Source organism: Tympanuchus pallidicinctus, unplaced genomic scaffold (assembly GCF_026119805.1).
Source record: "Tympanuchus pallidicinctus isolate F22 unplaced genomic scaffold, pur_lepc_1.0 scaffold33, whole genome shotgun sequence".
NCBI lineage: Eukaryota > Metazoa > Chordata > Aves > Galliformes > Phasianidae > Tympanuchus > Tympanuchus pallidicinctus.
This window is the reverse complement of record NW_026294751.1, coordinates 3,221,940-3,232,500: the sequence shown is the minus strand read 5'-3', so window position 1 is coordinate 3,232,500 and position 10,561 is coordinate 3,221,940. Positions and strand designations below refer to the sequence as shown.

The 10,561-nt window shown below is 51.5% G+C and overlaps 2 protein-coding genes, 1 long non-coding RNA gene and 4 other non-coding genes across 13 annotated transcripts in view; all 7 read right to left on the bottom strand.

Annotated features, from left to right (window-relative positions):
* Positions 1–2,186, bottom strand: part of SRRM1 (serine and arginine repetitive matrix 1) — a 17,207-nt gene extending 15,021 nt beyond the window's left edge. For all 6 annotated transcript variants that reach the window (XM_052698577.1, XM_052698578.1, XM_052698580.1 and 3 more), the window contains exon 1: positions 2,047–2,186. In XM_052698577.1, the coding sequence (XP_052554537.1) occupies positions 2,047–2,067 (21 nt within the window). In that variant the 5' untranslated portion in view covers positions 2,068–2,186. The remainder of the gene's footprint in view (positions 1–2,046) is intronic.
* Positions 2,187–2,801: 615 nt separating this feature from the next.
* Positions 2,802–6,660, bottom strand: NCMAP (non-compact myelin associated protein). Its single transcript, XM_052698615.1, has 4 exons — positions 6,551–6,660; positions 5,357–5,451; positions 4,914–4,998; positions 2,802–4,460 (listed from the first exon to the last, which is right to left on the bottom strand). The coding sequence occupies exons 2-4, from the start codon at positions 5,439–5,441 to the stop codon at positions 4,328–4,330; spliced, it is 303 nt and encodes a 100-aa protein (XP_052554575.1). The 5' UTR covers positions 5,442–5,451; positions 6,551–6,660; the 3' UTR covers positions 2,802–4,327.
* A 1,068-nt stretch (positions 6,661–7,728) lies between these two features.
* On the bottom strand, positions 7,729–10,115 carry LOC128088263 (uncharacterized). Of its 2 annotated transcripts, none has more exons than XR_008210196.1 (5): positions 9,975–10,115; positions 9,633–9,689; positions 9,070–9,117; positions 8,642–8,757; positions 7,729–8,291 (listed from the first exon to the last, which is right to left on the bottom strand). It is a non-coding gene; the product is annotated as an uncharacterized LOC128088263 (long non-coding RNA). The 2 variants fall into 2 exon arrangements; XR_008210197.1 differs by having other exon boundaries at positions 8,655–8,757.
* LOC128088425 (small nucleolar RNA SNORD99) lies at positions 8,380–8,451 on the bottom strand. Its single transcript, XR_008210244.1, has one exon. It is a non-coding gene; the product is annotated as a small nucleolar RNA SNORD99 (small nucleolar RNA).
* On the bottom strand, positions 8,907–9,041 carry LOC128088427 (small nucleolar RNA SNORA61). Its single transcript, XR_008210246.1, has one exon. It is a non-coding gene; the product is annotated as a small nucleolar RNA SNORA61 (small nucleolar RNA).
* LOC128088426 (small nucleolar RNA SNORA44) lies at positions 9,248–9,376 on the bottom strand. The gene has a single exon (XR_008210245.1). It is a non-coding gene; the product is annotated as a small nucleolar RNA SNORA44 (small nucleolar RNA).
* On the bottom strand, positions 9,789–9,931 carry LOC128088422 (small nucleolar RNA SNORA16B/SNORA16A family). Its single transcript, XR_008210240.1, has one exon. It is a non-coding gene; the product is annotated as a small nucleolar RNA SNORA16B/SNORA16A family (small nucleolar RNA).
* Positions 10,116–10,561: the final 446 nt, after the last annotated feature.

Sequence of the window (10,561 nt, the reverse complement as noted above, 5' to 3'; positions counted from 1 at the left end):
GCTAGCAACGTCTGTGAAACTGCCAGGTAAAATTCAGAAGCACGTTACCTAACGTGGAGGCAGCAAGAGTACAAAGAATACTGTTTTATTGATCATGCCCTGTTAAAGTTCACCAACTTGTTCCACTTTCATGAGCAGAAACTATAGGTTAAGTCATCTGGAACTGAAGGCTGTTTCTGGAAAATTTACTTGCAGAAAAAAAGTAAACAGAACAGAAGAAAGGACTCAAATACTGATGATAACCTGTTAATAATAAAAAACAAGCCTACAATTCACAAAGTTTATTTGGGAAATCAATGAGTGATGAAAACCACAGAATTTATATGCGATTTCCTATGAGAGAAGGCGACTCAAGTGCCAGAAAGTATCTAGAATTAGCAGCAGAATATGCTACAAAGCTACCAAGCACAGAATACAGATTGTAACTATTAACATTGCCATTTGCTACTCTGGAATACAGGAATCTTGGAGAATCACTGAGGCACTTGCTGGGTTTTACCCTGTAATATCTGCAATCTATGGCATGGTTTACGCATTAGCAAAAGATGTAATCCTTGTCAGATTGTTGTGAACTGTAAAAACACCACTTACAGTCCTGCTTCAGCCCCATGTTGTTTTTTATTCTGTTTAAAAGTAACCTCTGAGAGCCCAATCTAAAACATTCAATCTCTGATTTGGTGCTCTCAGTCCCATAATTCCACCATCAGTGACAACCACCTGATCTGTAGACTTGTAAAATGGCACCACTGGGGCATACAGACGTAACTCACCTGAACCCAACTCCTAGCACACAGGTGACTTTTTCATTTAAAAAGGCTCCCACATTGTTACCGAAATCTGGGAATGAAACTCACTGCTCCCAGTGAGAGGACAGAAAAGCAACAGCACTTCCAGCAGTGCTGTGTATGGGGGGGTCGCTCCTCCCATTGTGCATCTCCAGGAGCGATAAAGCAGGCAGGTCTTACACACCTTAATGTGTATTCACATGCAGCTTCCACTGAGAGGCTGCCTACTTCTAGAATTGCTATATGTACTAAAATATAATGCTACACATGCGCTGTGTTACATGGGGTTCTTGCAAAGGGTCTTTGATGGTTGTGGGGCTATGCTGAGAAATGCTATCCATGTCAGGTCCTGTATAAGGTCAAGCACTTATTTACAAAGATGTGGCTGTTGACTAAGCTCCTAATTAGCACTTTGAGCTTGTTGTGGTGCCCATAGCATCAGCCCCAACAGGGTGCAGCATACCTCCCTACGGCCCATGGAACATAGCCTCTGCTTTCAGGCTGCAGCTGGGAAAACTGCCTGCTCCTGATAGGCCTGCTTGCTGGTGATTTGGAATTAGTTGCTGAAGATCCCAGGATCCCTCCCTATTGCCAGGGATCAGCATAAAATTGAACTAAGCAAAGGGAAACGTGTCCCCTCGTGTTCTACACGCATCCCAGCTGTGGGAAGGGAAAATAATTGGGCTGAATACATCAGTGCCTTTCAGACCACTGAACTGCATGCGAAAATACACAGCGCTGGACATAGCGGTCAGCAAATCTTACAAGAAGCACCTCAACAATCGCTCATTGCTGACCAGCGGATGGAAAAAAAAAGAAAAAAGAAAAAAGGATAAAATAGAAATAGAGCCGAGCAGAATACCGCTCCATTTCCTCACGGCGGCCGCAGAGCTGCTGAAAAGAACGGCTCAGTGAGCGCCTTCGGACCGCATCCCGCCTGCTGGGGGCCGTTAATACCCTCACGCACCACAGAAGCTCACAGCCGCCTCACTGCGCTCTTAGCGCCTTCCCCCCGCCGCACCGAAGGCCCCCGCCGCTCCCCCCGCCGCCCGCGGCCTCCTTCCTTTCCCTTCCCTTCCCGCCGCCATTTTCTTCACGGCCGTTCCACAGGAGCCTGCGCAGGGCGGGGGCGGAGGCACGGCGGAGCGCCAAGCCGGGCACGACGCGGCGGCGGCGACGGCCCTCTCGCACAGCGCCGTTCCCCGCCAGGGCCGCGCCCTCCGCTCCGCCAGCTCGCTCGCCCGCCGAGGCCGGCACTTACGCGGAAGAACCCCGCGTCCATCTTGGCTCCTCCGCCTCCTCCCGATCGCAGCGCGCTGCCGTCCCGGCGTGCACCGCGCGCCCGCGAGCCCCTCGCACGCTCAGAGGAGGAGAGCGCGGTGCGCCTGCGCGCGGCGTGACGCAAAGAGGGACGGAGGGGGTGGAGCCCGGCGCTCCGCAAAGGCTCTTCGGCGCCTCCCGATTGGAGGGCGGATCGGTAGGCGGGCCCGTACTGGCCAATCGCAAAGCACAGCGTTCCTCCGCGCGGTGGCTGCACTACGTCCCGTCGCGGCGCGCGGTCGGGGAGTTGACGGTTTATCTTCTCGCGAGATGCGGAAGTTCAGCGGAGTGGCGCGGGGCTCGTGACCTCACGGCCTCACGCATGCGCGCGGGCCTTGGCGCCTCCTCAGCGCGGCGCTGTGAGGAATGGGGGGGGTGGGGGTAAGCGGTGAGGGGGCGCGCAGCGTCCGTGTGCAGGGCAGGGTTTATTCTTGTAAAGACCTCGGTTTTGACGACGGAAGACGCAAAAACAGCACAGAAAGAGGAACAGGAGGGCAACTCCACAAAAAACCCACATTGTTTTCTACAGCCCCCGCTGCGTGATAATATCGGTTATTCCCACCGCCAAAATTGAGGTGGAGATCCAGGAGAAGTGAAATGCTAGCAGGACGTACGGGCTGCTCGAGCAGCTGTCCTAATATTTAGCTTGGAACGCGCCCCGGTCATGTTTCATTAAAAGACTGCGGAGTAATTGAATTTAGTCCTGCAGAAAAGCAGCGTTTATTCGCAAGGATCTCTGCCAGAGGTGCCCTCACATCTCGGAGTTAGCGATAGCATCTCCCTTCTGTCAGTTATCACTTTATTGCTCTGAGAAGTGTCAGCTTTGGTTTGATTTAAGGATACAAACTGATCAGACAACGGCAGCAGTAAGAACAGCAAAGGAGCTGCTGCAGAACGAGGAAAGCTGTGCTTTCTCTGACCGATTACTGACTTCCTTCCCTACAGCTCCCGAAGAGTTTAAATACCCCACAGTTATTTAATAAGGTCTGTACAGACTGGGGCCCTCTAATGGTCGCAGGAGCTTGCAGCTCCCATCCCACACACAACAAATCGCACCGAATGCAGGCTGTGCCACTGCAGCCACCCCAGTGAGCGACTCCATCGGATTTAAAAGCGGAGATGCCTCTCACGGCTTTGCACGGCTCTGTTTAAAACAGAGTTTAACTCATCTTCTTCCTAATCCTCGCTACCTTCCCCATCCACCAGCTGTGCGAATGCTTTTCCATGCACGCCTTAAACAACGAGCCGCAGAGCATCCGCACAATGCTGCTGTGTGCTCACATCAGTGGGCTGTGAAACACCCCTGGGAATGTCTTTGGTGCATTGCTGTACACCCACAGTCGGCGCACTTGGAAAACATCACCGCATTCAGTGACTTTCTATAACAAAAAAAAATGATAAATCAATGTTCACGATATTTCAAGCCTAGTCAGCAACAGAGAACAAACCCTTTCAGGTTGCAGAAAAGCAGTGCATGATGCCTTGCTTGCTTTATGCTGCCTTCTCATGTTTACTTAAGTTAAAGAACTTCTCAGATTTCAAGATAGCGAAAGCACTGCAACGGCAGTAACGAACCCAGGGTGATTTTGGCAGGAGAGTAAAAATCCTCAGACATTTGGTTCACTGGGAAACGAGCAGGTTACCGAGTTATTAGAAATATCTCAATATATACTTGATAAAAAGTCATTCTTTTCTGTCTACAACCATACAAACGTGGTATTAGAAACATGACTAAAGATAAATATGGTTTTCCTACTTCCCACACTATCTGCCGTGTAGAACAAACTACAAACCTGTTCCACCCGAACCTTAACAAAGCACAACCTGAGTTGCATGCAGCTTGCATGTCCAATTTTTCCTTCCATTTATCATCAGTCATAGCAGGATAGAAAAAGCTTAAACTCTGAGTAAGCAAAAGCTCTACAAAATCAGTGTGTGTGGCTTTTCCAAATGAATAGCTTGGCTTCTTTGATCTTCCCACACCCAAAGCTGTGAAGGAGGGCTCCTCGCGTTTCGGATGCTTTGTACCTCTTCACCTCTTGATTCTCATCACACGGAAAGTGTTCAGATCTTCCAGTTTTCCTTCCCGAGAGAAAAAGCAGGACAAATGACGATACAGAGAACAAACTAAGAGCTGATCACCATTCCAAATGCAGTACCACTGTTGAGAGCAGTCCCATCTCCACGTGGTAAGAACTCCAAAGGGAGGGATGCGTTCACAGTTATCTGCTCTGCATGTGGATAGGTATGGAAGTCACTGTGCAATGCTGAGTAATGCTGCTGCTGTTCTGCCCTAAAGGAGGCATTGCTGTTTTGCTGCTTTTGGGCTCCAGCTCCCGCTTCCCTCTCATGTGTCTGTAAATGCAGAAATGCAATATTTATCAGCGCTGACATTTGTGGTGCTTTCTCCCATGGTAAGAATTGGGAAGATTCCCACGGAAACAGGCTGAACTGAACAGCCATTGGGAAGTTAGCATCAAGCAGGACTTCATTCCAAAGATAGAAGATGGCAGGTGAGCGCTCCTAGAACATGTGTACGACTCTGTGCCTTCAGATGGAGAAATCAAGCTCCACTCTGCTCACAGCAAGCCTTCCCTATGCTGACAGAAGCCCCCTAGAAAGAGCATCCATCAAGCATTCTCTGCCAAGAACCGTTCCATTACAGCCTGGCATTCAGGACATCAAGCACATTACACTCAGATTCTGCCTGAAATTTTCAGCAGTAAGAAAGCCTGTGAGATGAGAGCACAGAAGTGATTCTGGTTCATCTGGCTTCTCCTCACTGAAGCACAGGACTCAGCCACATACCTGTTATACGCCTTCAGTATGAGCAGAACCACTGTAAAAACAATAATTACTCCTACTACAATGGCAGCAACTATTGCTCCAGAACCTAGCAGGGAAGGAGAAAGAAAAATGAAGTCTTTTTTGAGAAGTTGTCAATGTTCTGTTTGAAATTTGATAAATTCAAAGGTTAAAAAGCTATAGAGAAACAAACAAACAAAAAAACCCCACAATATCTTCCCTTTTAAAATATTTTCTCTTTGTTACTTTTTATTCAGAGGAACAGACTGGGATGGGAGCACTTGGAGGCAAGGAAGGAACAGGGGTCGTAAGCTGAAAAAGTGCAGCACCCACGTGCTATGCAGCAACTAAAGTGCACAGTGGCCTGTTTTTCTACTTAAAGATTCGAGGTATTTGTGGTACAGGCAAAAACAAAAACAAAAAACCAACCCCACGACTTGTCTTACTTTGATAGAGACTCAGTTCTTGAGACCTTGTGGTCACATTCACCCAGAGCTGCGTAATGCCGATCAGCGGGGCTGCCGTCGTCATCTTGATTCGGCTGCAGAAGGAAAAAGAGGAATGATTTCATTAAACATCGAATTGTGCCACCTAATTGTCATCAATTAGCAGCTGCCTCTTAAAGTTTTCTCAGCGGTGAAGTCAATGGATGTTTTGCTACACCGGTCTGAAGCCATTTGCTTTACAGTACACACAGCGCAGGGTTCGGAGGGTGAGACACAGGCGCAGCACTGAGTGATGTTACAAAGGGTTTGGATGAATACACACACATCTTCAGCTCTGTGATTTCAGACTGTCGCTCCAGGTTCTGAGGTTTTGGTCCATAAGAGGAGGAGGGATCTGAGAGAGGAGCACTGCATCCCCCTGCCCCTGTCCTGCACACAAAGCAGACTGATGGATCTGTGCATCCTCTCTCCTCAATTCAACAGCGTATCCTCAAAGGTAGGGGGAAAAAAAGGACAGGTTTTGTGGCGTCGTTGCTGAGCAGTGATGGAAGGATACGTCTTTGCGGGAATTACAAAGTCGGCAAAGGGAGGCTTTATCACCAAGCAGCAGTAATAACAGATACAACAAAAGGAGGGGATTGCTGCAGTCTGCTCGGGTTTCACTCTTTGTTGCTGAAGTCCGCGCGGGTTCGCTGCTTTTCCATTCGTTTTGTTAAAGTGCGCTCAGGTTCGTCGGGGTTCTCTGGTCCCTCAGCGTGCCCCACAGCCTTCCCAGTGTCCCAGTCAAGCTTCCAAGGCTGTCACGGTGCCCCTGCAGCACCCCGTAACGCTCCCTGGGGCTGCCCACAGGATTTCCAGCGCCCCGTGCTGCAGGGCAGCTCACCCCTGTGCTGCACCAGGCGGCTCCCAGGGCGGCTGCGGGGCACCGTACGGCGCTCTGAGAGCCTTGCGCTGCCGACAAGCGCGGATGCACGAGTGAGCGCCGCCCGTACCGACCCGTGCAGCCCGGTGGCACCGCCAGGTTCCGGGGCACTGAGGGAAACGGGGCTTTCCGTTGCTGAGCTGCATACAGGTAAGCGGAGGCACACACCGAAGCGGTGTTCTTCCCCCATAGCGGTGCCCCGACGTACATTTTCCGGCCCGTTTCGTGTCTTTTCTGCGCGGTCCCCGCCGCTCCCACACCTCCCAACGTACCGGCTGCGCGGTTCTGCCGTCCGTGCGCAGCGCGAGAGCCTCGGCACCACCGCGCCTGCGCAGAGCAGCGCCTGCAGTACCGGATTTTGTTCAATAGACGGCAGCAGGGAGTGCCGCGTCGATAGTGCGCATGCGCAGTGCTGGATGGGCACTTGTCAATCAAAGGAGGCGATGAGCCAATCACGTGCCGCGGCTCGCGCAGGGGCAGATGGGGTGAAGGCGGCCCTTTAGCGGGGATGGCTCGAGCCTTATAACAAGGAAGCGGAGATGTGAAGAAATGGGGCCGAGGGCTGACGGCCCGCGCCTCAGTGCTGTGTAAAAATTCCCTCCCCCTCTCCCGTCTTGTCTTCGGACGCATGCGCATTACTTCCTGGAGGACTAATCACCATAGAGATTGGCGGCGCAGAGCGGCTACAACGAAAAGATTCCGCTTCCGTGTTTTCCAGCATAGCGCAGCGCCATGAGGACCGGCTGCACGAAGCACATCGTCAATTCGGTTATTTTTTTACACGTGTTCATGAGAAAGGAAAAATTCTCCAACTCCAGAAAACTGAAGAAGGCAGAAAGGCGCAGCCCACCATTCACATGATGGAGCTTCTGCCCTTCGTCCCAATTAAAAGCAGGGGAAGCAGGAGAGCAAAAGAGAGTTGGAGGGATGCCGTGTGATAACCAGGTCCTACATGTCCTACAACTATTGAACGTGCTCTGAGGAGCCCTTGGTACAACCCAGAACACCCTACAGCCCTCTTGCAGCCCCTCAGCACACGCCAGGTTCTTCACTGATTTCCCAGTTTGTCCTACTGGACTCCCAGGACCCCTCAGTGCAGAGACCTCCCCAGGCCATCCAATACACTCCAGGACACACTACTGGATTCCCAAAGCTTGTCTGTGTCTCTTAGTGCATCCTACAGGCTTTCAAGGATGCCTATGGAGCACACAATACTCCCAGAACTTCTCAGTGCACTCTAGGGTGCCTTAGAGGCCTTCCAGTGTACTCCAGTCTATGTATGCCTCAGGGTGCTCTGGGCCACACCAGACTGCTCCCAGAGCTCCATGGCAACTGTAGGGCACCCTGAGAACCTCTGAGAGATGTTAAACCTGTGTTTCCAGACACATACATGTTACCTCCCAGAGAACCAAACACAACAGAGGTTAACAGACTGGCAGCACAAAACAGGTGCATTTTGTAAAATGTATTTTATCGTTATTTTATAATAAAATTACTTACCTACTATAATGGGAAAGTCTTAACAGTAAAACTTTAAGAGATCATATACCTGGAGCTACATGTCTCAAGGCATGAAGAGGTGAGAATGAACTGTAGGATTAATTGGCATATCTGCTGTGCCCAAACCTCAGCACTGTGTGCCAACACGTTGATGCAATGAGGGCAGCCATCACCCAGCTGCCCCTCCAACTTGCTCTGGCTTTGCTGCACATCTCTCCTGTGCTGGAAGCCCCAGACCTCAGCACCGTACTCCAAATATTTCCTACCCAGACCTTCTTGAAAGCTCTTCTTTTGACAAACTCCGTAGCAAGGAACATTCTTCTTCACTGAGCATCTGAATGGGAGCTCTGGCAGCGTCCCTCAGAGGCTGAGTGCCCACAGCACTCTGACTGCTGCACCACTGCAGCTCTCCCACCTGGGGGAGCTCCCACCTCACACAGCAGCCACCGTGAGGCTGTGCAGAACGCTGCTCCTTCAGGATTGAAGGCACTTGGGTCTGAATGCCGTTTAAACCTAACAAAGGAAAAAAAAAAAAAAAAAAAGAATTCATTTTGAATGAAGCGCAGTGCAACACTGTGCAGTGACTTCAGCTGATGCTGGAGCCTGGCCTCAGCCCCATATCCGCAGGATTCATCCAGCAGTCTCCAAAGAAAGGTTGTCATCACTGACCAGGCTGTGCTCGGAGCAACAATAGGCAAAGCTCATCCCACAGGAGCTCTGCCCTACAAATGAGGCTGCCCAATTACAGACCTTTAATGAAGTCTGTAATTCCAACCTGCAAACCCCCATTCCCATTGCCCTTTGTGAACAAGCACTGGCAAGATCTCACTCCAACCCCCCCGAAACGCCCGGCAATTACTCACAAGGGACACTGACATGCTCCACTTCAGTTTCTCCAGTTTCAGCCTTAAGGAAAGCACACCAATAATTTCCACGGGGTCTCACGAGCTCTCAGACTCTTCCACTAAGTGTGCAGCTCCTGAAAAAGACAACAGAGCCCCAGGTAGGCATCTCCAGTTCAACAGCCATCGTGCACTAAGAATCAGTGCCCAAGGAAGGAGCAGAGCACAAACCCTCACCCCACGGCTCTGTTTTGCTGCCACCCCCAGGGCAACAAAGCAAACACTGTCTGTCTTCAAACTGGCTCTGCTCAGAGCAGGGTTGTGCCAGCAGAGAGGCCAAGGCCAGTCTGAATGTTACTTTTCCTCCTTTTTCGACCACAAGATCGGTATTCAGATCTGATGGGAAAGGGATCTGGAGGGACAGAGCTCTGGCAAAGGCACTCTCTCACCTTGGGTCTATCAGCAGGCAGGCAGTGAGCTCCGAACAGCGAGAAACCCTGGAACACAATACAACAACACCCCCAAAATCAGCACCAGGCTTCAGATATCATCAATACTGACACAACCAGCCCCCAAACCACCAGAGCCCTCACAGGAGGGGGCAACACCCTGGCTAGAAGCTGAAAAATATATAGGAGGGGTGAGTGACAGCAACAGGCAGAAGAGGCCGAGCAGTCAAAGACCTTCCTGTTGCTCTTGCATGTTGTTGGAGACCTGCAGCTATATCAGAACCACAGCTCTTGGATTAACATGCAGGTGGGTTGGGCCAAGGCCTGTTACAGCTAGAAAAGCCAGACGGAGCAGCAGACACAACAGAAGCAGAGCAGTCTGTTGGCTTCGGATCTGGAAGATCTGGGATTCGATTCCCAGTTCTGAGTCAAGGGATGCTGCACAAAACCTCTCCACCCCTCTAAAAGCAATTTAGGTAGAGCAGCGAGGGGAAGCTGGCAGCTCTGGTGGAGCTGAGTCGGAGTTCCCAATTGCAGCTGTGAGGACCCCCAGCACCGCTCACCTGCCCAGCACCGCCTCCTGCACCGGGTGACGACAGGAACAGCATCTCACACCGCTCCTTAGGGAGAAAAATATTTAGAGAACAGCAACGCCCCTCCAAACGAAGCACAGGTCTGCTATCATCAGTGCCTGAGAGCACTGCAGGCAGAGCCGCAGCCCCTGTATTTTCCCGATTTGTTGCTGGGCAGTTACAGAAAACCAAACTGTGCAGCGACCGTCGAGGAAAACGCGTGGCTCTCGGCTCCTTTTTGACTGCGGCTGCCACAGCGCAGGGCAGGCGCAGCTTCGATAGGGCCGGGCGGGCCCCACAACCACAACCACCCCAACCCAGGCGGGCGCTCACCCACGGCAGCCCAGATCGCGCACCACGGAGGGAACCACATCATCCCGCCGACTCCCCGGGGCGCCGACGCGGCGGGGCCTCGTCAGATGGCGGATGGCGGCGGATTGTCCCCGCACAGCAGCGACCATAGGCACCCGCCGCCATCGCAAAGAGAGACAGAGGGCGGCCCGCCGTGGGCTTTTATAGGGCGGCAGCGCGCAAGCTGATTGGCTGCTGAGGACGGGTGTTCCCGCGGTGCCTTCTGGGAGTTGTAGTTCCATGCGGTTGGTGCCGATAGCTTGTAATAGGAGTTCTGAGCGTGCCTCGGTGAGGAAAGTTCATCTAGGGGAGCGAGGAGGAGCGCTGGATGAAGTAAGAGGCTGTTGGTTGGTCATGATGCTAAAAGGACGCTAGGAGGGAGAAGAGACCGTGGAATAGAAGACTGGAGACCTCATAAATCACTACCTGAGATAGGCGTGTCTGTGTTAATTATCGGGTGTGTAATTGGTGAATGCGTACACTCTGAGGAAGTGTAATGGACTCTGAATCATCTCATCTGAAAAAGGTAACGAGAGCTTTGTCAGAGGGCTGAACTAGCTTTATCTGTT

Excerpts from the sequence above, each read along its gene's own strand:
- NCMAP (XM_052698615.1), bottom strand. The coding sequence starts at position 5,441 with ATGACGACGGCAGCCCCGCTGATCGGCATTACGCAGCTCTGGGTGAAT. Across the intron at positions 4,999-5,356 it reads AGAACTGAGTCTCTATCAAA|GTTCTGGAGCAATAGTTGCT; the intron begins GTAAGACAAGTC and ends CTTCCCTGCTAG. Across the intron at positions 4,461-4,913 it reads ATACTGAAGGCGTATAACAG|ACACATGAGAGGGAAGCGGG; the intron begins GTATGTGGCTGA and ends CTGCATTTACAG.